The sequence below is a fragment of the Anomaloglossus baeobatrachus genome, chromosome 2 (genome assembly GCF_048569485.1).
Source record: "Anomaloglossus baeobatrachus isolate aAnoBae1 chromosome 2, aAnoBae1.hap1, whole genome shotgun sequence".
Classification (NCBI taxonomy): Eukaryota; Metazoa; Chordata; class Amphibia; order Anura; family Aromobatidae; genus Anomaloglossus; species Anomaloglossus baeobatrachus.
Window position 1 is genome coordinate 176,429,886 of NC_134354.1, and position 27,205 is coordinate 176,457,090.

A 27,205-nucleotide genomic window follows, 5' to 3' on the forward strand; every position below is an offset into this window, starting at 1 on the left:
GTTATTTAGTGCACAGTATACGGGTTATTTAGTGCACAGTATACGGGTTATTTAGTGCACAGTATACGGGTTATTTAGTGCACAGTATACGGGTTATTTAGTGCACAGTATACGGGTTATTTAGTGCACATTATACGGATTATTTAGTGCACAGTATACGGGTTATTTAGTGCACATTATACGGGTTATTTAGGGCACATTATATGGGTTATTTAGTGCACAGTATACGGGTTATTTAGTGCACAGTATACGGGTTATTTAGTGCACAGTATACGGGTTATTTAGTGCACAGCCTGTATGGATATTTTTTATTTAGGAGTCATATTGACACTGTTATCGTTTAGCGCATCGTGTTAGGATATGTTGTGGAAAACCAGAGAAGATGGAAGTCTGGGGAGACGAGTTGTGGATGTCCAAGGTCATCATGGCATCTGGACCAGATGAAGAAGAATGGGATGAGACCATTACAATCTGAGAAGAAGTCACAATAAGGTACCTGGATCTAAGGGAGCATTTATACTGGACGATTGCCTCCTTTAAAGGGAATTTGTCACCAGGATTTGCTCCCCCATGTGAGAGCAGCATAATGTAGAGACAGAGACCCTGATTCCAGTGATGTGTCACTTACTGAACTGTTTGCTGTCATTTTGATAAAATTAATGTTTTCACTGCTGCAGATAAAAGCTCTTGAATATGCTAGACTACCTGGCAACAGGCCAGGTAGTCCTGTAAGGATAATCTGCTGCTGATTAATCGTGATTTTATCAAAACTACACTAAGCAGCCCAGTAAGTGACACATCCCTGGAATCAGGATCTCTGCAACTATGTTATGATGCCCTCAGATTAGAGGGCAAAAACCTGCTGACAGATTCCCTTTAATTGATCGTTCACCGTTTGGTTATATGAATGGCCTGTGACTGCAGACTAGTGAATCTTCATTGTATTCGCACAGCGAGCGGTCAGGGTTTTCCAGTGCCGGCGGTGAGAGGGGGCCGTCCTGACCACAAATGTGCAATTTGCATACTTCTAGCCACATCGACATGAGGCTTTACTCTGACTTAAGGGGGCTTTACACGCAGCGATATCACTAGCGAGCGAACCCGCCCCCGTCGTTTGTGCGCCACGGGCAAATCGCTGCCCGTGGTGCATAATATCGTTTGGAGCCATCACACGGACTTACCTGACTAGCGACATCGCTGTGGCCGGCGAACCGCCTCCTTTTTAAGGGGTCAGTTCGTGCGTCATCACAGCGGTGCCACTAAGCAGCCGCCCAATAGAAACGGAGGGGCGGAGATGAGCGGCTGTAACATCCCGCCCACCTCCTTCCTTCCTCATTGCCGGTGGCTGCAGGTAGGCTGTAGTTTGTCGTTCCCGAGGTGTTACATGTAGTGATGTGTGGTGCCTCGGGAACGACAAACAACCTGCGTCCTCTACAATCAACGATTCTTTGAAAAGGAACGACGTGTCAACGATGGACGATTTGGTGAGTATTTTCCATCGTTAATGGTCGCTCGTTGGTGTCACGCAACGACGTCGCTAACGATGCCGGATGTGAGTCACGGAATCTGTGACCCCGGTGATATATTGTTAGATACGTCGTTGCGTGTAACGGGGCCTTTACTGGTAGGGGCAGCATGAACCTCAACTTACGGGCCTGCCGCGACACTTAACTGTATCATTGTGCGCATGCACGCTGCAATTATTTTTCTCAGACCACTTGGCCCAAGGACAAAATTGAACATAACCACTGCCTTCTTGGATAACATTGGCCCGAGTACGATCCAATGTTTTGTCAGATCGCACTCGGACCAAATATACGGGTGTCTACACAAGCTCTTATGGTGTGACACCATAGTTGTAAAAATGTTTACCTGGTTAGGGGCCACGCAGATGTTCTGCCCCCTCTGAGCTGAAACTCTAGCTACACCTCTGGTGAGGACATGGTTTTTTTTTTTTTTAATCAGTGAGTAAATGGTGGCCAGAGGTCTATGGGGGTGCATTATACTATATTGAGGATTATGGGGGTGCATTATACTATATGGAGGATTATGGTGTGTGCATTATACAATATAGAGGATTATGGTGTGTGCATTTATATGGAGGATTATGGTGTGTGCATTATACTATATGGAGGAATATGGAGTGTGCATTATACTTTATGGAGAATTATGGTTGTGCATTTATATGGAGGATTATGGTGTGTGCATTACACTATATTGAGGATTATGGTGTGTGCATTTATATGGAGGATTATGGAGTGTGCATTATACTATATGGAGGATTATGGTTGTGCATTTATATGGAGGATTATGGTGTGTGCATTACACTATATTGAGGATTATGGTGTGTGCATTTATATGGAGGATTATGGAGTGTGCATTATACTATATGGAGGATTATGGAGTGTGCATTTATATGGAGGATTATGGGGGTGCATTATACTATATTGAGGATTATGGTGTGTGCATTTATATGGAGGATTATGGGGGTGCATTATACTATATTGAGGATTATGGTGTGTGCATTACACTATATTTAGGATTATGGTGAGTGCATTACACTATATTGAGGATTATGGTGTGTGCATTAGACTATATTGAGGATTATGGTGTGTGCATTACACTATATTGAGGATTATGGTGTGTGTATTTATATGGAAGATTATGGCGTGTGCATTATACTATATAGAGGATTATGGAATGTGTATTTATGTATTTATATGGAAGATTATGGCGTGTGCATTATACTATATAGAGGATTATGGAATGTGTATTTATATGGAAGATTATGGCGTGTGCATTACACTATATAGAGGATTATGGAATGTGTATTTATATGGAAGATTATGGAGTGTGCATTATACTATATGGAGGATTATGGAGTGTGCATTATACTATATAGAGGATTATGGAGTGTGTATTTGAGGATTATGGTGTGTGCATTTATATGGAGGATTATGGAGTGTGCATTATACTATATTGAGGATTATGGAGTGTGCCTTATATTATAAGGAGGACTATGGGATGTGCATTATCTTAAATAGAGGACTATGTGATGTTCATTAAATTATATGGAGGACTATGCGCTACACTATACTATATGGAGGACTATGTGAAGTGTAAATAATACATTGAGGACTATGAAAGGTGCATTATAATATATGAAGGGTTATGTGGGACCCATTATACTATATGGAAGGCTATGCAGGGGTCATTATAGTATTTGGATAACTATATACGATGGGGACAAAGATGACATGGCATGGGGAAGTTTTGTGCTGAGAAAAAGAGGCTCTTTCCCTCAGCACCCAGCTTTCTCATGCTCTGATATCATGGGAAAGCTGGGTGCTGAGGGAAAGATAAAGCATGGGGAAGCTGTGTGCTGAGGGAAAGATGTATAGCAGAGCATGGGAAAGCTGCGTGCTGAGGGAAAGATGTATAGCAGAGCATGGGAAAGCTGCGTGTTGAGGGAAAGATGTATAGCAGAGCATGGGAAAGCTGGGTGCTAAGGGAAATATGTATAGCAGAGCATGGGAAAGTTGCGTGCTGAGGGAAAGATGTATGGCAGAGCATGGGAAAGCTGCGTGCTGAGGGAAAGATGTATAGCAGAGCATGGAAAAGCTGCGTGCTGAGGGAAAGATGTATAGCAGAGTATGGGAAAGCTGCGTGCTGAGGGAAAGATGTATAGCAGAGTATGGGAAAGCTGTGTGGTGAGGAAAATATGTATAGCAGAGCATGGGAAAGCTGCGTGCTGAGGGAAAGATGTATAGCAGAGTATGGGAAAGCTGCATGCTGAGGAAAATATGTATAGCAGAGTATGGGAAAGCTCATGCTGAGGGAAATATGTATAGCAGAGCATGGGAAAGCTGGGTGCTGAGGGAAAGATATATAGCAGAGCATGGGAAATCTGCGTGCTGAGGGAAAGATGTATAGCAGAGCATGGGAAAGCTGGGTGCTGAGGGAAAGATGTATAGCAGAGAATGGAAAGCTGGGTGCTGAGGGAAAGATGTATGGCAGAGCATGGGAAAGCTGGGTGCTGAGGGAAAGATGTATAGCAGAGCATGGGAAAGCTGGGTGCTGAGGGAAAGATGTATCGCAGAGCATGGGAAAGCTGGGTGCTGAGGGAAAGATGTATAGCAGAGCATGGGAAAGCTGCGTGCTGAGGGAAAGATGTATAGCAGAGCATGGGGAACGTACGTGATGAGGACAAGATGGATTTCAGAACATTGGAAAGCTGCTGATAGAGAGATTTCAGATCATGGAAAACATGGGTGCTGAAGGAAAGAGTCAAGTGTCAGCAACACTATCCCATACCCCGAGTGTCATGTACGGTTGGGTGGCCCAGGTCCAAAGTTTGCACCGGGGCCCATCAAACTCTAGTTACGCCACTGGCCAAGAGATGAGGATTGTGATCAGAGGATTCACCGCTCAGAATCACACAACATCAGAAGAGTTTTCTGATCTAGATATCCTATTTTCTTACAGGCTAGTGCTTAAAGGCATTTTCCACCAACAAAATATTGTTAATCAATAGATCTTGGAATAATAATAATTTCCGCAATTGGAAGTGATTAATAACAAATGTTCCTGTTCTGAGATAGTCTTATTAGATTACTAGTACCCGGGTGTTGCCCACGATAGTAACTATGTCTCTGTCTCTCTCCTAGTCTGTGTCTGTCTGTCTCTGTGTGTCTGTCTTTGTCTGTTTATATCAGTCTCGGTCTGTCTCTGTATCAGTCTCTCTGTTTCTCTCTATTTCTGTGTCTGTCTGTGTCTCTCTATCCGTCTGTCAGTTTCTTTCCCATCTGTCTTCTTCCAGGTCTGTCTTGTTCCAGGTCTGTCTTGTTCCAGGGCTGTCTTGTTCCAGGGCTGTCTCATTCCAGGGCTGTCTTTCTTGCCACAGCTGTCTCTCTTGCCACAGCTGTCTCTCTTGCCACAGCTGTCTCTCTTGCCACGGCTGTCTCTCTTTCCACGGCTGTCTCTCTTTCCACGGCTGTCTGTCTCTTTGAATGTCTGTCTCTGTCTTTCTCTCTATCCGTCTCCCTACCGATCATCTTATTACCTCACACATGAGCTTCTTATACTAACAATTCATTTTGTTCCTATAGCAACCAATTACAGCTCCTATTGATAACCTAATAGCTCGCAGCTCCATTCACTTTAATGGAGGCAAGTTTTTTGGAGAGTAACTGTAAAGCGTGGGGTTAAATTCTCCCGTTCATTTCACAGATTAACCACAGCATTTAATAGGTTAAGAGTCGTGGGCGGAGCTCTACTCCATGACTGTGGGAGGCAGATAATGGCTGTATAACACAGCCATCATTTGCTGGGAAAGATGCAGACTCTCAAGCATAAGGAGTCGGCAAATTATACACCAGTACGTAATATGAATAAGCGGTTAACCCATTCCTGACATCCACCATAAATCTAAAGAAATGGTGTATGGAGTGAGCTCATGAGCCTGCTCCATACACCCCGGGTGCTGCCACAATCCCAGGGGTGCTCTGATTTGGTGCCCATTACCCTTTCCTTCCCTTGTGAAATTTCAACTTGTCTTGAAAAAAAAACAAGGCCTCAAATGGCAACTTTAATGGAAAAATAATTAAGTTATGACCCTGGGAAGAAGATGAGAATAAACAAAACTGCCATATTGACCGTAATGAGAAAGGGTTAAAAGTAAAAGTTTGTCCTTTTGTATCTGCTGTATGGGGGCGGCTGACCTGCGCCTCTTCTCTCTGCAGCTGGAGATCTTGTGCTCGGGGAACATCTTGCAGTTTATATTCATTGCCCTGAGGCTGGACAGCATCATCACGTGGCCGTGGCTTGTAAGTTTTCTTCCTTCTTGATGTCCGCCATGTGCTCTTCCTGGTGTGCGGCCGCTGGGTCATTAGCTCCATATTATTCAGTGATTTCCCGTGTCTTCTGTGCTCAGGTGGTCTGTGTGCCGCTCTGGATCCTGATGTCCTTCCTCTGTTTGGTGGTCCTGTACTACATCGTGTGGTCCGTCTTGTTCTTGCGATCCATGGACGTCATCGCTGAGCAAAGAAGGATGCATATCACCATGGCCGGCAGCTGGATGGCTATCGTTGTGCCATTGCTCACTTTTGAGGTACTCTACTGTGGTGGGGGTCACATATTCAGCATGGAGGCTATACTGACACTTCTACATAATCATGGGATCCAGTATGATTGAATCACAAGATATGGTGATCCCCACAGATAAATTATAGCCGTGAGAATTGTCATAGGGTACACGTAGATAAAATATATATATATCACCTATTCCTGGTAAAAGTGGATTATTTCCAGGACTACAGCACTGATTACTGACCAGTAAGGGTCTGGTGTTAGAGGAAGTCCACCAAACATTTAAGGGTTGTCTAGGAATATAATATCGGTGTCAGATGGTAGGGGACCCCGATGATCGGCTCTTATCAGCTTCACATAACTGTTGAATGGAGCTGAACAGCAGAGCGGTGTTAGGGGCAGTGGCCGCTGCCAGGTGCTGCAGATCAGCTACTAATCCAGAGAATATAGAGACTGTGCCATACATATAATATTTTCCATTCTGAGAATCTGGATAAAGGGGTTTTCCAGCTACAGAAATCCTATGTTCCCAGGAGCAGTTTGTTTAAGAAGAAAAAAAAAAAAACTTCTTCAATCACCCTCCCCTGGTCCAGCTCTTGAGTCTCCACCGCTGCTCCCGGTGTCTGCTATTGCCTGCAGAGCTGATGTCAGCTTGACGGTGCTGCAACCAGTAACTGAGTTCAGTGGCCGTGCCCAAGTTGACGTCACAAGCTGCTCAGGATTGCCAAGCTTAGTTCTTAGCTGCAGCGCTGTCGATGTGACGTCACCGCTGCAGACAGTAATAGACACCGGGAGCAGTGGTGGAGACTCAGTGCTGGACCTGGGAGAGTTATTAAGGCACTCCTTCAGCACAGGATGACTTTGCAAACCAGTTACAGGAGCTCGTGCATCATGGTGGAGACTAATCCTTAAAATACATCTTCCCGCCTGCTTGTTTTCCCTCAATCTGTGAAGAGCTGTCAATCAGGGAAGAGGAGAGGGTGGAGATAGAGGGAAAACAAGCAGGTGGAAAGGTTTATTTAAATAATTAGCCCCGTCATGATGCACGAGCGCCTGTGCTTGGTTTGCACAGTCATCCTGTGCTGACAGTCCCTTTTTACTAGACATTGAAAGAAAACACTGCAGTCCGGGGACAGAGTTTTCCCATACACTATTCACAGAAGTTAAGGGATATTTGGCATTTGGGTGAAATTTAAGGAAAACTTATAAAGTTCTCTATAATGATATTTTATCACAACAGTCGGGCATTTATGTAGAAGTATGAAATGGTGACTTCCTCAGCTCAACCTATTTATTGACTCAAAAGTCAACAACAGTGGTGGGCATACCCCACAAAAAATGTCAATGTCTCAATAACTTGTCATGTGGCCTTGAGCATTAATTATAGCTCACAAAGACCTCTCCTGGTCACAAGTGGAGTTAATGTCTGTGGAGGCATGGCATCCCACTATTCTTGAGTGGCGGCCCTCAGGTCATTGAGGTTCTGGTGTACAGTTACAAGCATCTACACAGCGACTCCGCTTATCCCATAGATTTTCTGGAAAAAAGGCAGACCTCTCCATTTTTATTCCTTTCTCTGCCTTTTCCAGTCTCTCTGTATCTCTGTACAACCTGCTGGTGACACTCTAAGGGCGGCTACTCACTTGCGAGTTTCTCGCAGTAGAGCAATGCGAGAAAATCTCACATTGGAATCGGACACATTAGTGAATGATTCAGCTCGCATTTGCGATTTTTTTTTCTCAGTCCAACTCGGAAGGAGAAAAAAAATCGCAGCATGCTGCTTTTTTGCGAGTTTCTCATGCGAGTCTCTCCAATGCAAGTCTATGGGAGCGTGTAAAAAAATCGGATGTCACGGGACAGCACTCACACCATCCTAGTGACATCCGATTTTCTAAATACATTTCTCGCATGTTTCCTAAAACACTGGAAACGAGTGATGTCTCACAATGTCTGTCAATCTCTATTCTCTACGGAAAAAGACTGTGGAAAAACAAGCACAAATAGGGTCTTACCCCAATATGTGTGGGGTAGGGAGGGGGGAGTCAATATACTCATCAATTGCAGTTGTGAGAGTCACAACCACTATAAACGCATGTAATGTCGATCCTCGGCTGCAGCCACCATAACAGCAGATAACAGAAAGCGAAGGAGAGAGGTGTTCAAATGCCGCGCCAATGGATCACTTATGCAGATGTTCAGATCAATGTCACTTTATTGTCATACAGGTCGACGCGTTTCCGGAGCATCTGCCCCCTTCATCAGGACCACCAGGAATAGAAATAACATCAAATCTGTCCCAGTAGGACGATACATACAATATATAATCACAATGACGTCATCAGACCATCCCTCAAAAGAAAAAAATAGGCGGGAAAGGGTGCCACGTTGTCAAAAGTGACGTACTACATAACCTTTCCAAGGATCCAAAAAAAATCAATAAGTGCAATTCATCAAAGGATTGATCAAATGTAGTCACCCAAAAAAAATGGTGAATACAGCAAATAATACAAATATATGTACATACAACAAAACTTCCTAAATAGAATAAAATTGTGAAAAAATCCCTCCAATTGTATACAATTACAATTTTATATATAACCGCATGCAACACATGTTGGCATATGTAGAATAAATGTGTGTTAACCCAGGGTCAGGGAAGGGTAAAGAACTCTCCATACTCTGAGTCTATTTGACTTAGTGTATATACTGACAGCACGGCATAAACCCATGCCGCCACCAGAGTAAGTCTATCAATCACCCGAAATCTGGGAGCAAAGGAAATGAGAGTGGATTAGGGAGATTAACTCGCACCATAGGAAAACCTAAGAGCACGCTACTGATCAATGAACTCAGACCGCGGTTCATCAGAGGACAGAAGCGTGGGAAAAAACTAATCGGCGCATGCGTCAAGGTCTGGATCAAGAGTAACCGATAGTTCACTAGAGGGCATAAGCGTGGGAAAAACCACTGTGCGCATGCGTTACAAGTCTGAAGCCAGAAAAGACAGTTTAACAAATACACAATCGTGGAACAAAGCGCATAGCGAATGCGTACAATAATGAAAACCCAGCATCTGCCCGGGCTGACAAAATAATAATATAATAATAACACACCATAGATTTAAACCCCGGAAACCATAACTGTGCATACAAAGGCATTATCTATGGATACAGAGGCATTATCCCAAGTGTCTATACGTGTATAGTGATGTGGAAGATGAACAATGCAAACGGACTCGGATAAAGAGTGACACCTTGTCCCTAATTAACCCAAAAAGATAGAGAAACAAAAGGGGGTGAGGGAAGGCCGCAATCACCACTGAAGGCCAACCGTAACCCTTAGAAAATTCCAACAATAAAGGTGACTAACATGAGTCCAAAGAAGAAACAACGGACAAAATGATGTGCAAAAAAATGTATATATAGATATAAAACACACTCATATAATTATGCCCGCTAGAATATAAAGGGAATTAAAAACCAGATGTGTGGAAACAAAGAAAATGGTCCTGATAAGACAAGAAATATTCCGGAAAAATCCTAAAATCATAGGGCGACCGCTCTGTGTGCGTGTCAGTATCGACCTCATAAATATAAAAATAAGATAGTACATACATTCCAAACATAAAAATAGTGTATAAAATATAATATATGTATAAAATCAATAAAAACCATAGTAATAAAAACACATAAAATAAAGGGTGAGGCATTAAAAAACCCCCTGAAACTTAATATTACTGAAATAAATCAGTTACCTCATTAAGGCCATGAGGTTTTAAGGTATTCAATTTATAGATCCAATACGTTTCTTTCCTATTTAAAATATCCATCCTATTCGGAACGTATGGGGGTATCTGTTCGATCGGAGTCACCTTTGTATGCACAGTTATGGTTTCCGGGGTTTAAATCTATGGTGTGTTATTATTATATTATTATTTTGTCAGCCCGGGCAGATGCTGGGTTTTCATTATTGTACGCATTCGCTATTCGCTTTGTTCCACGATTGTGTATTTGTTAAACTGTCTTTTCTGGCTTCAGACTTGTAACGCATGCGCACAGTGGTTTTTCCCACGCTTATGCCCTCTAGTGAACTATCGGTTACTCTTGATCCAGACCTTGACGCATGCGCCGATTAGTTTTTTCCCACGCTTCTGTCCTCTGATGAACCGCGGTCTGAGTTCATTGATCAGTAGTGTGCTCTTAGGTTTTCCTATGGTGCGAGTTAATCTCCCTAATCCACTCTCATTTCCTTTGCTCCCAGATTTCGAGTGATTGATAGACTTAAGCTGGTGTCACACTAAACGACAGCGACAACGACGTCGCTGTTACGTCACCATTTTCGGTGACGTAACAGCGACCTTGTAAGTCGCTGTTATGATCGCTGCTTAGCTGTCAAACACAGCAGAAGCAGCGATCATAAGGTCGCTGTGCTACATGTTCAGAGAGCAGGGAGCCGCGCTTAGCGCTGGCTCCTTGCTCTCCTGCAGCACACATCGGGTTAATTAACCCGATGTGTGCTGCAGCTACATGTCACAGTTCAGAGAGCAGGGAGCCGCGCTTAGCGCTGGCTCCTTGCTCTCCTGCAGCACACATCGGGTTAATTAACCCGATGTGTGCTGCAGCTACATGTCACAGTGCAGAGAGCAGGGAGCCGCGCGCACTGCTTAGCGCTGGCTCCTTGCTCTCCTAGCTACAGTATACATCGGGTTAATTACCCGATGCATACTGCAGCCACATGTCACAGTGCAGGAGCCGGCGCTGGCAGCAAGAGCGGAGGCTGGTAACCAGCGTAAACATCGGGTAACCAGGGAAAGGTCTTCCCTTGGTTACCCGATGTTTACGCTGGTTACAGCTTACCGCAGCTGCCAGTGCCGGCTCCTGATCGCTTCATTTCGTCGCTCTCTCGCTGTCACACACAGCGATGTGTGTGTCACAGCGGGAGAGTGACGACCAAAAAATTAAGCTGGACATTCAGCAACGACCGGCGACCTCACAGCAGGGGCCAGGTCGTTGCTGGATGTCACACACAGCGACAGCGACGGGACGTCGCTGCAACGTCACAGAAAATGGTGACGTAGCAGCGACGTCGTTGTCGTCGTCGTTATGTGTGACACCAGCTTTACTCGGGTGGCGGCATGGGTTTATGCCGTGCTGTCAGTATATACACTAAGTCAAATAGACTCAGAGTATGGACAGTTCTTTACCCTTCCTTGACCCTGAGTTAACACACATTTATTCTACATATGCCAACATGTGTTGCATGCGGTTATATATAAAATTGTAGTTGTATAAAATTGGAGGGATTTTTTCACAATTTTATTCTATTTAGGAAGTTTTGTTGTATGTACATATATTTGTATTATTTGATGTATTCACCATTTTTTTTGGGTGACTACATTTGATCAATCCTTTGATGAATTGCACTTATTGATTTTTTTTGTATCCTTGGAAAGATTATATAGTACGTCACTTTTGACAACGTGGCACGCTTTCCCGCCTATTTTTTTCTTTTGAGGGATGATCTGATGACGTCATTGTGATTATATATTGTATGCATCGTCCTACTGGGACAGATTTGATGTGATTTCTATTCCTGGTGGTCCTGATGAAGGGGGCAGATGCTCCGGAAACGCGTCGACCTGTATGACAATAAAGTGACATTGATCTGAACATCTGCATCAGTGATCCATTGGCGCGGCATTTGAACACCTCTCTCCTTCGCTTTCTGTAATCTCTATTCTCTGTCAGTCGGTCTCTCCCTCTCGGTCTCTATTCTCTCTCTGTTGGTCGGTCACTATCTCTGTCCCTCACTCTCTGTCCATGTCGGTCTATCCCTCTCCCCCCTCTCTCATACTCACCGATGACCGATCACCAGCGCGGCGCTGCACGGCGGTCACACTGCTCCGGTGGCTTCTCCTCTTTTGAAAAAGCCAGCCGCTCATTATTCAATCTCATATTTCCTGCTTTCCCCGCCCACTGGCACCTATGATTGGTTGCAGTCAGACACGCCCCCACGCTGAGTGACAGCAGTCTCACTGCAACCAATCACAGCAGCCGGTGGGTGTGGCTATGCTGTGCAGTAAAATAAAAAAATAGTTAAAAAAAACGGCGTGCGGTCCCCCCCAATTTTAATACCAGCCAGATAAAGCCATACGGCTGAAGGCTGGTATTCTCAGGATGGGGAGCACCATAATATGGGAAGCCCCCCAGCCTAACAATATCAGCCAGCAGCCGCCCAGAATGGCCGCATACATTATATGCGACTGTTCTGGGACTGTACTCGGCTCTTCCCGATTTGCCTTGGTGCGTTGGCAATCGGGGTAATAAGCAGTTAATGGCAGCCCATAGCTGCCACTAAATCCTGGATTAATCATTGCAGGCGTCTATGAGACACCCCCAATGATTAACCTGTAAATTAAAGTTAATAAACACACACACAGTGAAAAAATCCTTTATTTGAAATAATAAACAATAACAAAGACCCTCGTTCACCACTTTATTAAGTACCCAAAAAACCCATCCATGTCCGACGTAATTCACGGAGGTCCCGCGTCGCTTCCAGCTCAGTTACATAATGGTGACAGGAGCTGCAGAAGACACCGCCGCTCCTGTCAGCTCCACGCAGCAACTGAGGTGAGTATCGCGGTCAGCTGATGTCAGTCAGGTAACTCGTGGCCACCGCTGGATCCTCCAACAGTGACAGCAAGTCGCCCGAGTGACAGCAATGAAGTCACAGGTGAGTTGCAGTCACGGGGTGAGGATCCAGCTGGCCGCGGGTAACCTGAGTGATGGCAGTGCTAATCGCGCTGCTCAATTGAGTCAGTCAGGGGATTAGCGGTCATTGGTGAGTCCTTCACGGGTGACCGCTAATCAGTATGCGACACAGACAGAGCCGCGGCATGACAATGAAGTCGGGTGAAGTTCACCCGAGTTGATTCTGATCCTGCGACTCTGTCTGTGTCTGCTGTCATCTGCTATGCAGCTCTGCTACATGGCTGTCTGTGGCTGCTGTCAGCGGCCATGTAGCAGAGCTGAATAGCAGATGACAGCTGCTGAGAAATAAAAGGATCACACACGGATCACACATGCATTGCACACACACTGCAATCATGAGAAAAATCTCAGGATCGCAGTGCAGTTGCATTGCACACTGACCTAACGTGAACTAAAATCAGTCGAGTTTTTTTCAGCCAACTCGGACCGATTTTACTCGCATAGATGTGTTTCCAGCCTAAGCTGAAGGGTCTCTTCCGTTTGAGAACATCCTGCTTGAAGCCTCTTAATGGCGCGGTGCTGCTGATCAATTGTTTGGTGTCGTTTTGGTTTCATGATGTCAGATTGTGAGCAGCATGATGAGCAGGACTGATTAATAGAAATTCTGATTGAACCCCAAAATTAATTTGGTGATTTATGAATCAAACACCAATGTGAAATTTGCCATTTAGCTCCTTATTAGACAACAGCAAGTTGAGAAAGCCATGGAACCCATAGGGTGGAGGGGCGACATGACTAGAGGGAAGGGAAGGAGTGATGGGGTTAATGGAAACAGGAATGGTTTGTTTATAAGGCAGAGTAAAGGGATTGGTGGGTAGGAGGAGTTCCCTGGAGGAAGAGGTGGGACAGTTGAGGGGTGTAAGTAAAGGACTTTGACTTACCCCCTCTCTCTTGACTTCCGGATATGGAACGATCTGACTGGAGAGGTTCCTATAAGGTGTCAGGACGTCACCTTCTATTTCTCCATGGAGGAGTGGGAGTATTTAGAAGGACACAAAGATCTGTACAAGGACGTCATGATGGAGGTTCCCCAGCCCCTCACATCACCAGACTTCCGGATATGGAACGATCCGGACGTGCGACAGGATGGCTGCTACCCGGGAGCAGCGGATTCATCATGGCAGTGCACGGGCCCCTGGCAGCGCGGTCCCACGTCTTGGCTGCTGGGGGTTAACCCGTTGGCACTTTCCCCTCGCTCCCCTGTCAGCTGCGGGCGGCGTCCCCCCTCCCTCATATCTCAGGTACTTGCCGTGTGCGGGGGGAGCGAGGAGGAGATGCGAGAGCCCCTTCGGGGACCCTCCGCGGTAGGACGTGGGCAGGGCAGTACTCAGCTGCTGCTCCGGCCGCGGGAGGAATCTCCGTCCGGGCCGCGGCAGCCGGGAGGGGGGCGTGGCTTGGCTGCGGCCTACTTCCGGTCCGAGCCGCGGCCTGCATTGCTGGATGCGGCGGCTCCCGGACGGGGAGAGCGCCCGGCGGTGACAGAGGCCAGCTTTACCCCTCGCGGAAGGCGGGGGGGCTGCCGCGGAGCTGCAGCCAGTGGTGGGTCCGGCACCAGGGCAGGCGGGCCTGGGGCGACGGGTGCCCAGGAAGCGTCGGTGAGTGGGGGTGACGGCAGGGGCCCTGCAGTTCCTGCTTGGTCACCCAGATCAGGTTGCAGCTCCCGGCCGCGGCGGTCTCCCCCAGGAGGGGGAGGGCCCAGCGGACAGAGGCTTTCATGGGGCCCAGGAGGGCTGGATGCGGCGGCTCCTGGCCAGGAGAGCGCCCGGCGAGGACGGAGGCCAGCGTTACCCCCCCCCCCCCCCCCGCGGGTGGAGGGGGGGCGGGGGCGGGGGGCTGCAGCCAGCAAGGGGTCCGGCACCAGGGCAGGCGAGCATGGTGCGACGGATGCCCGGGAGGCGTCGGTACGTGGGGGTGACGGCGGGGGCCCTGCGGTCCCCGCCTGGTCACCCAGAGCAGGCGTGCAGCTCCCGGCAGCGGCGGTCTCCCCCAAGGGGGGGGAGGGCCCGGCGGACGGATGCCTTCTGGGCCCAGGAGGGCAGGAGGCTGGCGGCTCTGGATGGGAGTCTGCTGGCAGCGGGTCGGGCCACAGGTACCCCCTGTCCTTGCAGGTAGCAAGGGGGGGTCAGGCCAGAAGATAAGGCCCGCGGTGGCAGCCCGTAGGACGGGACGGTTTCCGGGGTTGTCGCCGCGGGACAGAAGATGGAGCTTGGAGGATGGTGCCCACGCGGCGTACCAGGAGGACGGCCGTGGTGGTGGCAGCGCTTCGGCGGCGTCTGCATTACATGAGCCAGAGGCGGTCGGCTCCAGCGAGGAGGAGGAGGAAGCAGCGACGGATGAATCAGACGTCCGGATGGCGTGATTTTTATTCCAGGATATGCCGGGTCGCGGTCGGGTGAGACGGCCGTGGATTTGGCAGGGCTGGGGGGGGGCGGCTGCGGACACGGCAGCGCCGAGTGGGTTGGTGTTTTGACCAGGTATGGGGTTTACTGAAGTGGTGTATACGGTTGTGGAGAGTGCGCATGCACCGCCGGCGGCATGGACGGGATCGGTGGTTAGTAGGCGCAGGTGCGGCAGGCAGAGTGAGGGCGCATGAGGCGGCAGGGGAGCATTTTCGGGCAGAGGCGGCAAGGGCTGTGACAGAGTGAGTGGTGAGGAACGAAGAGGGGGATGAGGTGGTGCGTCTGGCTGACAGTGGCCAAGTGTGAGAGGTATGGGTGCTTCAAAGGCCCGCTGGGGGGGCTCACTTGCTGGAGGATGTGAGGGATAAGATTTGAATGGGGAACGTGTAGCAATAGTTTCGCTGCTCCCCCGGGAACAGTTTCACCTGGATTAGGTTAAGCCAAGTGATTCCAGGAAGGATAAGTAGAGGGAGGGGAGCGCCGGTGGAGGCTCACCCTCGTACATTTGCAACGTGGCTGCGGGCATTTGCGTTTTTTGGCAAGGGTATCGGGGGAAGGAATTGGGTAATTGGTTCGGTTATATGGATCCATTTGGGGTGGCTTGTTAGGTCATATGGCGGTTTAGTCTGGCTTCAGTACGCCGAGTAATTTCAGCAAGGGAAGGTGTTGCGTGCCAGTATGCGGTAGGATCATACGGGCACATCCTTATGGCTGCAGTGGATGGCGGCTCCTAGTCAGGCCCCCCCCCCCTTTTTGGGGGGTAGTTGGCTGTTCGGGGCTTGGAACCCCGGCGACACGGACGATGAGGGTTTTTTGGGGGGAATAGAAGGATGGGTGGTGCAGATTTGGCGCGGACGGTTGTCTTAAGCATAAGTGTTGGGTTGTGGTAAGGAACATAGTAATTCTGCGTCATTCTATTTATATTGGTGGATCTTTGCCTCCTTATTGGAAGTTTGCGCTGGGCTAGGGGACACCTGGTGGTTGTCAGTGGAAAGAGGGGTCAGGAAGTGGTGTTGGGCAGGATGGGTGGGCCATTCGGGGCCCTCCTTGTCACGATTGGGTTTCTCTGTTGGGGGGTAGTGCCGGAAATGAGCCGTATATAGATGTATATATTTCGGCTTGTTCAAAACGTATCTTATCTGGAGGAGTCATCGGTGTATGCCTGCTTGGCTCCAGAATTGTCGGCGGTTTATTATGTGTCGTTTGACAGAGGGTGGGATTTGGTAAAGGCGGTGAGCCGGGGAGCATTGATGGCAAAGGCGAATTTGGAGGCGGCATTTAGTTTGTTGCTGGTCCACCCTGCTAGCTAGCAGGTCTGGTGCTGCGGTGGGGAGGGGAGTTATTATTATGTTGATCGGTGGGTGCTAATGGGTTGTTGTCCCATTTTATGTTCCTTTGGAGGCGGTTATTTCTTGGTGGAGTGGTTTGTGCGTGGTGTGTCCCAGCTTACACCTCTTATTCATTATAGGTTGATTCTCTTTACATCGGGTTGGCGGGTTGATGATTCGTTGAGGTTGATTGTTTTATTATAGATGGTGGTGGATACTCTTTTGGGCCTGTTGGCGCAGGCGAAGACTGAGGGTCCAACGCCAGTGATACGGTTTGTGGGGATAAAGTTTGATGTTATGGTCAGAGGGGTAGGATTCGTGGGTAATGGTGTGGTCCTATGGGCTGCGATAGAGGCAGTTAGGTCAGCTAAGACGGTGCGGTTTCAGGCGGTGCAGTCTTTGCAGGGGCGGTCGAACCACGGGTGCAGAGTTACGCCGCTGGGGTGCGTGTCTGCTGGACGGCTGGCGATGGCTGCGCCAAGGGTGCAGCCATCGGATCCTTTGTGTGTGGTCACGAGGGAGATCAATGATGATCTGATGGTGTAGGAGGTTTTTTCTTACGGCGATTTAGTGGCCGCGGATTGTGGCTGGGTAAGGTGCTACCTGATGGAACGTAGCTGCGGTACTCGGAGGCAGCGGGTCCAGTTGTTTTCTGGTTGGGCATTGTGGGGTAGCGCTTCCAATCGGTGGTAGTGGTCGGGTGGTGGAGGTTGGCAGTTTTTTCCAAGAGGAAGGTGGGCTGTCATTCTGGCTATCAGTTGGTGGAGAATTCGATTAATAGTTGGTTTGCTAATCCTGGGGCCAAGGGTGGCGTACTTGCGACAGTTGGTTTCTCAATTGGATGTGTTTTTAAAAAAAAAAAAAAAAAAAAATGTTATGCGTGGCGCAACCAGTACTGGGGTTCGCCAAGGGAATAGCAGCTGCTGTGTTTCCTTCCAGTTCTGCAGGTCTCGGGAGTTGAGGCGGGTAGCAGACGAGGTGGGCACGGTGTGTCCGGAGGGCTTGTGGAGTCTGGTGTGGCTGTGTTGGGGAGCGGCTCGGTGCCCAGTGACTGAGGTTATTTGGGGCTGATATTCAGAAGTATGGGTGGCGTGGATAACGTTTGGGACAATGTGTGAGGAAGGCCCGGTGGAGTATTTGATGGTGGCGTTGGCAGTGGTGAGTAACGGTTTTCAGGCTGCTAGGCCGGCGTCCGCAGTGGAGCAGAGGGTGGCGGCTGTGGCTGTCTTGTTAAGGATTAGATGTGGAGAGATGTTTTCGCAGGATCTTAGGGCGCGGCAGGCCTTGAAGGGTTTGGTCGTAAGGGTGTGAGGGAGCGGGATACAAGGGTCCGTCTCCGTTGTTTTGTGGCAGCGTTTGGTGAGTGGTTTGTGGCGGCTATGTTCATCTGAGCACGAGCGGGTTTTTGTTTCCCTTGTCCAAAACGGTTTGTGTTAGCCTTTTGGGGGGCTTTGAGATTGTGGGGTTGGTCAGCCCATCTACGGTCAAGAGCGGAGGTTGGATGTTGGAGGATGTGTCCGAGGTGGTGCAGTGGGTTGAGCGCCGGCTTTGTCGCTCACCGAATTAGATTAGGCGGGTGGTGAAGGTTGGTGTTGTTATACGCGGTCCCGGGTGCGGAATTATGTTGTGAGGGCACCCAGGCTCATTATTGTGTCGCGTTTGTTAAGGTACCATTTTGTGGCAGTGCTGCAGACTTGATTGCAGGTGGCGGGGGTGGGCGCCCGGAATACTATGGGTCGTATTCCTTCTGGATTGGGCTGCCACGGAGGCCCCTCGGTGGGCTCAGAAAAGGGGTTGTGAGAAGTATTGGGAGGTGGGAGTCCTCTTGTTTCGGTGTTACGTTTGGCCTCAGTTGTTATCGGGTTAAGGCAATGGGGGCATTTGAGTCTTTTGGGAGTGGAATGGGTTGGCGTAACAGGTTGGTGTTATCTGTGGGTTTATAACCCCTGGGTTTTTGTGGTGAGGGTGTGCCTCATTTGGATATTTGGGCATTCGTTGGTTCTCGGGGCCTCGACGGTCTGAGGCTCGCCTGAATGTTGCCAGTTGGGGCTGGACGGGTCGATGGTACTGGTCCAGTAAATTGGAGGCAGCGATTTGGTATCTCGAGAAGTTATTTATGAATGTTTTAAAAAAAAAAAAAAATAAATAAATAGTTGGTTGTTGCATTGTGTAAGACATACCTGAGCTTAATCGTGGGGTAGTTTTGATAGTGTGACCAGGTTGGAATGGCGTGTGGCTCGTGCGATAGGCAGTATCAATCGAGCCTTATTGGGGGGGCGGCGCCAAAAGTTGGTGGCGCTGAACTGGTGGTTTTGGGGATGCGATGGGGGTGCATCTTCACGTGCTTGGTGCTGTTTTGTGGACGCTGGGATTGCGTGGAGGTGTGGTACAAGCTTTTGGTGTGTGGCGGGTCCAGGCCACGTAAGGAGTCACGTGCCCTGTCCTGTGGCGGGGGGTAGGTCTGGTCCAGAGGCGGTTGAAGGCAATGGTAACTGGACAGAGAGACACCATCTTGGTATGGTGGCTCCAGGTTCCGGGATGTTGCAGGCACGGGGTTCTGCAAAGTTGGGGGGTTAATCCGTAGGTGATTAATACCTCATCTCTGGGTCGGTGTGTTGCGGCCAGGGATACTGGGGTGAGAAGTGGTTCCTGGACTGGGCCTACTCAGGGTTGTATATTTACTGTATTGGTTACTGTGTTACCTATTGTTATTTGTTGGGGTCGCCCGTTGGACGGCGCCCCCTTGTGTTAGTATGTAAATAATAGGTAATAAAGGCTGCTGTGGCCAATTTTAAACCAAGTCACATGCAGTTCGTGTATTATTTACAGATGGTATTGGTGGGTAACACACATACAGCACGACTGGAGAATCCTTCCTCAATGGTCAAGAAAGCCATGGAACCCATAGGGTGGAGGGGCGACATGACTAGAGGGAAGGGAAGGAGTGATGGGGTTAATGGAAACAGGAATGGTTTGTTTATAAGGCAGAGTAAAGGGATTGGTGGGTAGGAGGAGTTCCCTGGAGGAAGAGGTGGGACAGTTGAGGGGTGTAAGTAAAGGACTTTGACTTACCCCCTCTCTCTTGACTTCCGGATATGGAACGATCCCCGCCCACCCTCCCTTGTGTTTAATGCCGAGGGGAATTTGGTCTGGGTTGTTTCTTTGTCACAGCAGCGGGGGGTAGGTCTGGTCCAGAGGCGGTTGAAGGCAATGGTAACTGGACAGAGAGACACCATCTTGGTATGGTGGCTCCAGGTTCCGGGATGTTGCAGGCACGGGGTTCTGCAAAGTTGGGGGGTTAATCCGTAGGTGATTAATACCTCATCTCTGGGTCGGTGTGTTGCGGCCAGGGATACTGGGGTGAGAAGTGGTTCCTGGACTGGGCCTACTCAGGGTTGTATATTTACTGTATTGGTTACTGTGTTACCTATTGTTATTTGTTGGGGTCGCCCGTTGGACGGCGCCCCCTTGTGTTAGTATGTAAATAATAGGTAATAAAGGCTGCTGTGGCCAATTTTAAACCAAGTCACATGCAGTTCGTGTATTATTTACAGATGGTATTGGTGGGTAACACACATACAGCACGACTGGAGAATCCTTCCTCAATGGTCATGCAAAAAGTGCTAAAACATTGAACAGTTGGACATGAGCATCCGAAAGATTAGAGAAGGTCACATTAACTTCACCTGAAAAGGTCAGAAGGCGTTTTAGGATCATCCTGAAATTTCACTCGAAAGCTAAATATCCCTAACTTTTTGTGAGTGGTGTGTAATGTCTGTGTCTTCTCTCGTTGCAGATCTCGATTGGACGGACATAATTTATTCTCCTATATCCCCATCTTTGTCCCTCTCTGGCTTTCTTTAATTACCCTGATGGCAGCGGCGTTTGGCCAGAAAGGAGGCAATCACTGTAAGTGCCGTGCGTTGTGTGTGAGGTGGTGATGTGGTCGCATTGTGGAAACCTTACTGTAACCTTCATCTTCCAGGGTGGTTTGGTATTCGTAAAGACTTCTGCCAGTTCCTGCTGGAGATCTTCCCTTTCCTGCGGGAGTACGGTAATATCTCCTATGACATTCACCATGAGGACAGTGAGGACGCGGAGGAGACCCCCGTGCCGCAGCCACCCAAGATCGCTCCAATGTTTTGCAAAAAGACCAGTGTGGTTATCACTCAGAGCCCGGGGAAGTACGTGGTGCCACCACCCAAACTGAACATCAACATGCCAGATTAATGCGGTGATGGCGGAGTCCCGGTACACAGCCGGTGTTTCCAGTGGATTTCAGATACTGCTCCTCACTACGTTGCAAGACGGAAAACGCTATTGACCTCACTCTGGGGCTTTGTTGTTTTTGTTTCTTTGTTTACTTTATAATGCAGCGTAAAGAATCCTTTCTGCTTTCCTGACACGTCTGTTTTGGGAAATTCTTGCATGTGTCAAAGGCTGTGTTATAATATTCCTCTGTTATTCCTCCTGGAAATGAGTGAATGGACGGCTAACTGTTACCGTCCATCTAGTCAGACACTGTCCAATAACTGCTGACCGTGTTGGACTGTGCAAGGACACCTTCTCTACACGAGGGGAACACGATCGCCCATTTTATTAATTCATTTCAAAGACGAGTAGAACAGGGATGAAGCAACACAAGAAAAAAAGAAGAGGATCCAAAAATGTTATTTCATGAGAAATATTAGGCTTTTGTAAGACAGACGTGACCAGAGCGCAGGTGAGTCCTTACTAACTCTCATCCATGGTGCTGCCTTAAGATCTTCTCTCCCTGACCGTGTCGGCTCATCTCACAGATGATGTTTTTTTTTTATTTTTTGTTTTATAAGATGCACACCAAATTTAGAGATAAAAAAAAAGTAAAAAAAAAAATGGGGTCCGTCTTATACTCCAGGATTGTCTTACAGGAGGGGGTGGCAATGGTGGAGTCACAGGAGGCAGGGGCGATGCTGGTGGGGTGTGTGCTAGCAGCGGTGGGGTCTGTGCGGGGAGCAGAAGCTGCGGTGGTTGTGTTCAGCAGGCCGGTGCAACGGGTGTCCCAGATGCTATGTCAGCGGTCCAGGCGTCAAAGAAATTGCGTCCAGAGCCATCATTGGAAGCCAGAGCATTTGGGAAACACGCCGCAGCAAAGCCATCGCAGCTTCCGCTGCCAGCACAGCCACCGCAGCCAACACAGACAGCCGGCCACCTGCAAAGAGGCACCAGACCACTCGTACAGACAGCCGGCCGCACAGACAGCCCCCCGGGCCATTTCTCCACCTCCCAGTAAGCTAAAAGGAAAAGTGCGTATTATAATCTGAAAAATATGGTATATATGAAAAACCAATATATTCTGATAATAATGCTAGAAACGAGCTTCGTGTTCTGTCCATCAGGGGACTAATCCATCTTTCAGAGTATTTTTATAAAGTAAGGTTGTATAAAACAAGGGAATAAGCTTGTAGTAAAGCGTCATAATATATCAAATCCGGAACCGAAACGCGCCAGTACATTTTACTTTTTTGTTTGTTTTCACACTGTTCTGTTCATTGTAAAAAAAATGTTTCTATGTAAAATATTCTCGCCATTGATATTGATGTTAATAAGTTATTAGGTGTTAAAACGGTGATGATGCACAGATTGTACAGACAAATTCATTTAATAAATTGTTCATAATGAAAACTCTGGTTTTACTTGGCATTGAGAGGACTAAACTATTGGGGGGGTTCGAGAATTACAGTTTATAGGCTATGTGCGCACTTACCGTTTTTTACCGCGGATTTCCTGCAGATTTGCTGCATGTTTCGCTGCAGAAAATGTTCATAACATCCCTGCAGTGAATCATCAGCAAAACCTATGGAAAAAAATAAATGCTGTGCGTACTAGGCGGATTTTGACAGCTGCATGTTTTGCTGCGGGATTCCCACAGCAAAAACAATTGCATGTCACTTCTTTTCCGCACGTCACTGTGGCATTTCACTCCATTGACTGCAATGTAATCGGGAAATCCCGCAGGCAATAACGCAGGCAGCAAATTCTGTGCGGTTCATTGCGTTTTTCTGCGTTAATTCCTCCGGTATTTCGCGGTTTACCTGCGGTAATGTACACCGCTGCCTGCGGTTTGCAGGGAAGTGATGTCATTATGACAGGAAGAGGAAGTGGAGCAGAGTAAACACACACATATCACAGACACACACAGACATCACAGACATAGAACACAGACACAGACATATAGAATACACATAGAAAGCAAACCGATATATAGAAAAAAAAATACGTGGGCTCCGCCGTATTTTTACCTTTTAGCCGAGGTAAGCACACAGCGGCGGCCTGGTATTCTCAGGCTGGGAAGGGCGAGGGGCAGGGTTAATGTCCCCCGCCTCCCTCCCACCTCCTGCAGCCGTGAATATCAGCCGCATCTGCCCCGGGACTGTCGCATCCATTATGCGGCAGTACCGGAGTGTCCCCAGCTCTTCCTGCTGCCGTGATGCAGTGGCAGACAGGGTAATAAGGAGTTAATGTCGGCGGATCGCCGCCACTAAGTTCAGTCTTGATCATGGCAGCGTCTGAGACAGCTGACATGATCAACCCGTAAGTGAAGTGAAAAAACACCCACACCGAAAAATCCTTTATTTTAAATAAAACACAAAAAAGCTCTTGGTTTACCCGTTTATTACCCCCCCCCGAAACACACAGCTCCGGCGTAATCCACGTCCTCCGATGCTTGCATCCAGCCGCGACTGACACACAGCGCTGAATGAATGCAGCCTCGCAGCAAGCCTGCAGAGGTAACCACAGCGCATTTCCCACGGCCGGTAATGTGAACTCACTACCACTCGGGAGAAATGCAGCGTGTGCTCACAGGGACTCTCTGTCTCTCTATCTAACTATCTCTCTATCTATTCTTCTATCTGTCTATTTATCTATCTGCTATCTAAGAAGAAAATTACTTTTTTTTTTTTTTTTTTAATGTGCTTTATTGCATTGAATGCATTAAAGCACATGTACCAACCCGCACGCGGCAATACTGCGAACAATACCGCGGTAAAACCACGGGAAACCGCATGTGGTTTTCGGGTGCGGTTTGTCGCGGTTTTTTACCGCGGGTGCGGTAATCTTTCAGTGCTTGTGGAATTTTCTTGAGAAAAATCCATTTTCCAGTGCACAAAAAGCCTTAAAGGTTCGCAGTGAGGATGGGGCACTGTGAAGAACGCTCCTCCACACAGCTCCACCATCCAGACCCCACATTGTGCTGCACGGAGGGTGGGGTAGGGGCGATAAATGGGGATCACAATATCTCTGATTATATAATGTGTTTTCCCAATCTGTGGGTCTAAAGTTTTTATCGAACTTCATACTAAACACTATATTTTGGTGCGGCCCACCAGCTACCACAGTACTGCACTCTGTATGCAGCCCATCCGTGACTTCTCATATCTGGGCATTTTGATGCGGTCTACCAGATACCACCGTACCTTCAATCAATACAGAGCCCCTCCGTACGGTAGATGCAGCAGCTTCCTGGCTCATTACTTTTCTGATCTGGACATTTTGCTGTGACCCAACAGCTACCATCGTACCTTCATACACAGCCCATCCATGGACGCAGCAGGTTCATGACTTCTCTGATTAGGATCGGTATTTTCTTGCAGGGTAAATAACAACCGCACCAAGAAGATCATTAGTCCTGTCCCCATGAGACCCCGTCCTCCGTCACCACCGAATAACTTTATTTTTCTCAGATATACACACACAAGGACCAATTACATATGAAGCTTATTAACCCCTTAACCTGTTTTCACCTTCCGGACCAGGCCAAATTTTCAATTCTGACCAGTGTCCATTTACCAGTTAATAACTCTCGAACGCTTCAACGGACCCCAGAGATTCTGAGATTGTTCTTTCATCATATTTTACTTTATGTTAATGGAAAATTTAGGTCTAAATTTTTTATGTTTGTTCATGAAAATATTGGACTTTTGACTAAAGTAATGCAATTTTCAAACTTTAAATATTTATGCCCTTAAACCAGAAAGTTACAAGTACATCTCAATAAATTAGAATATCATCAAAAAGTAAATTTATTTCAGTAATTCAATACAAAAAGGGAAACACACATTTATTATATATAGTCATTAAACACAGTAGGGGACACCGCGCTCTCCCACTGCTCGGGTCCGGCTGCCGCTGCGGCTGCTGCTCGGTGGTGGCTCTAGCAGTGGGCCGGATCTCGGGGACTCGAGCGGCGCTCCTCGCCCGTGAGTGAAAGGGGTGTATCGGTGGTGGGGGAAGGAATTTGGTTATTGTCCGTGACGCCACCCATGGTTGTGGTGATTTTTGATAACACCACCGCTGCTCTGTATGGGGATCCCGGGAGCGGTGACAGGGAGCAGCTGAGTTGTTAGTTCTCCCCTCCGTGGGTAGGGGTTGGTTGTCCCGGGGCCCAGTGATGGGGTAGAGGATGGGTGATGGCAGGCCGGGTGCGGTGCCTGGTGAGGTGCAGGGTCGCGGGGGCAGCGCTGTGCCGCCCAGCACGGTGGTACTCACTCAGCCTAAGACGATGACACAGTTCTCGGTAAAACACACGGCTGGAAAGACGGTTCCCACGTACAGCTGCTGTTGCTTTTCCCCGGTAGTTAACGGTGACTGTCTCTTTCCCTGCACCTAGTACTTCTGTTGGTAGCGATGGGTTCCCACCGGTAACCCGCTCCCCGGCTTGGATATGGGCCGGAGGAGCCCCTCTTTGCCCGCAGGTGCTGGCCCTGAGAAACTGGTGCCTTGGCGGTGGCGGTGTCTCTCTCATACGGTTGGACTGTTGCCTTCAATCGGGACTTAGTTGTTTGGAAACCCGGAGGTCCCCTTCACTGACGGATTTGGCAAATTCACAGCGACTCCAAGCCTTGCCGGGATCCGAAAGGCCCCTGCCAATGGTGCTGGCTTCTCCTTGTATACCGGTCCGGTACCGCCGGGCCACCGCCTGTCCACGGTCCTTACGGCAACTCCGATAGGCCACTCCTGCAGATGGTCACCGCCGTCTGCTAACCTTGCTGTCTCTGTCCGGGGCACACACCCGGACGCTCTCAGATAGTTGCTCTACTCCTTTTCTCCTTACACTCTCACGTCCAAAACTAATCTGCTCTCTTTTCCTGCCTCCAGGACTGTGATCTCCTCGGTGGGCAGGGCCAACCGCCTGGCCCACCCCCTGATGTGAACATCAGCCAATGGAGGAAGGCAACAAGGTCTAGCTTTGATGTGCCTAACCGGGGTGTAGGGTGTGGTGATGTCATTACCTGTGACCCCTGGCTTGTCCAGGGCGTCACAGTACTTTTGGCAGTGTGGACAGGAGCCACATCCTGCTGGAAAATGAAATTTCCTTCTCTAAAAAGCTTGTCTGCAGAGGGAAGCATGAAGTGCTCTAAAATTTCCTGGTAGACGGCTGCGCTGACTTTGGTCTTGATAAAACACAGTGGATCTACACCAGCAGATGACATGGCTCCCCAAACCATCACTGATTGTGGAAACTTCACACTAGACCTCAAGCAGCTTGGATTGTGGCCTCTCCACTCTTCCTCCAGACTCTGGGACCGCAATTTCCAAATGAAATTCAAAATTTACTGTCATCGGAAAAACAACACCTTGGACCCCTGAGCAACAGGCCAGTTCTTTTTCTCCTTGGCCCATGTAAGACGCTTCTGGCGTTGTCTATTGGTTATGAGTGGCTTGACACAAGGAATGTGACAGTTGTAGCCCATGTCCTGGATACGTCTGTGTATGGTGGATCTTGAAGCTCTGACCCCAGCAGCAGTCCACTCCTTGTGAATCTCCCCCAAATTTTTGAATGGCCTTTTCTTAAGAATCCTATTAAGGCTTTGTTTATCCCGGTTGCTCGTGTACATTTTTCTACCACACTTTTTCCTTCCAGTCAACTTACCACTAATATGCTTGGATACAGCACTCTATGAACAGCCAGCTTCTTTAGCAATGATCTTTTGTGGCTTACCCTCCTTGTGGAGTGTGTCAGTGACTGCCTTCTGGACATCTCTCAAGTCAGCAGTCTTCCATATGATTGTGTAGACTACTGAACCAGACTAAGGGACCATTTTAAATGCCTAGGAAGGCTTTGCATGTGTTTTGTGGTAATTATTCTTATTTTCTGATATAAGGATCTTTGAGTATTCATTGGCTGTAAGCTATAATCATAAACATTAACAGAAATAAACACTTTAAATAGATCCCTCTGTGTGTAATGACTCTATATAATATATAGGAATAGATCACTGTGTGTAATGACTCTATATAATATATGCGTTTCACTTTTTGTATTGAATTACTCAAATAACTTAACTTTGTGGATATTCTAATTTATTCAGATGCACTTGTATATTACACAAACTAGTTAATACATAACATTTTCCACATGTCTACATTATATCTGCACCATTTTTGAAGCCTAACAAAACAATATTAGGAAATTAGAAGGGATAAACGTTAATCAGCAACTTCTCATTTTTCAAGGGAACCAAACATCAGGATTTTCATCTATAAGGTGCAGCCAGTGCAGTACTGGCACTATCAGGCACAGTGTGTACATACCATTAGGGTGCAGCTCGGGTGTTTAGTCAGTGAAATCCAACTT

The 27,205-nt window shown here is 48.0% G+C and overlaps 1 protein-coding gene across 1 annotated transcript; it reads left to right on the plus strand.

Annotated features, from left to right (window-relative positions):
- Positions 1-5,705: 5,705 nt before the first annotated feature.
- Positions 5,706-20,817, plus strand: LOC142288127 (transmembrane protein 185A-like). Its single transcript, XM_075333492.1, has 5 exons — positions 5,706-5,825; positions 5,933-6,109; positions 14,102-14,112; positions 20,384-20,496; positions 20,573-20,817. Exons 1-5 carry the CDS (start codon positions 5,706-5,708, stop codon positions 20,815-20,817), a joined length of 666 nt encoding a protein of 221 aa, XP_075189607.1.
- The last annotated feature ends 6,388 nt before the right edge of the window (positions 20,818-27,205 follow it).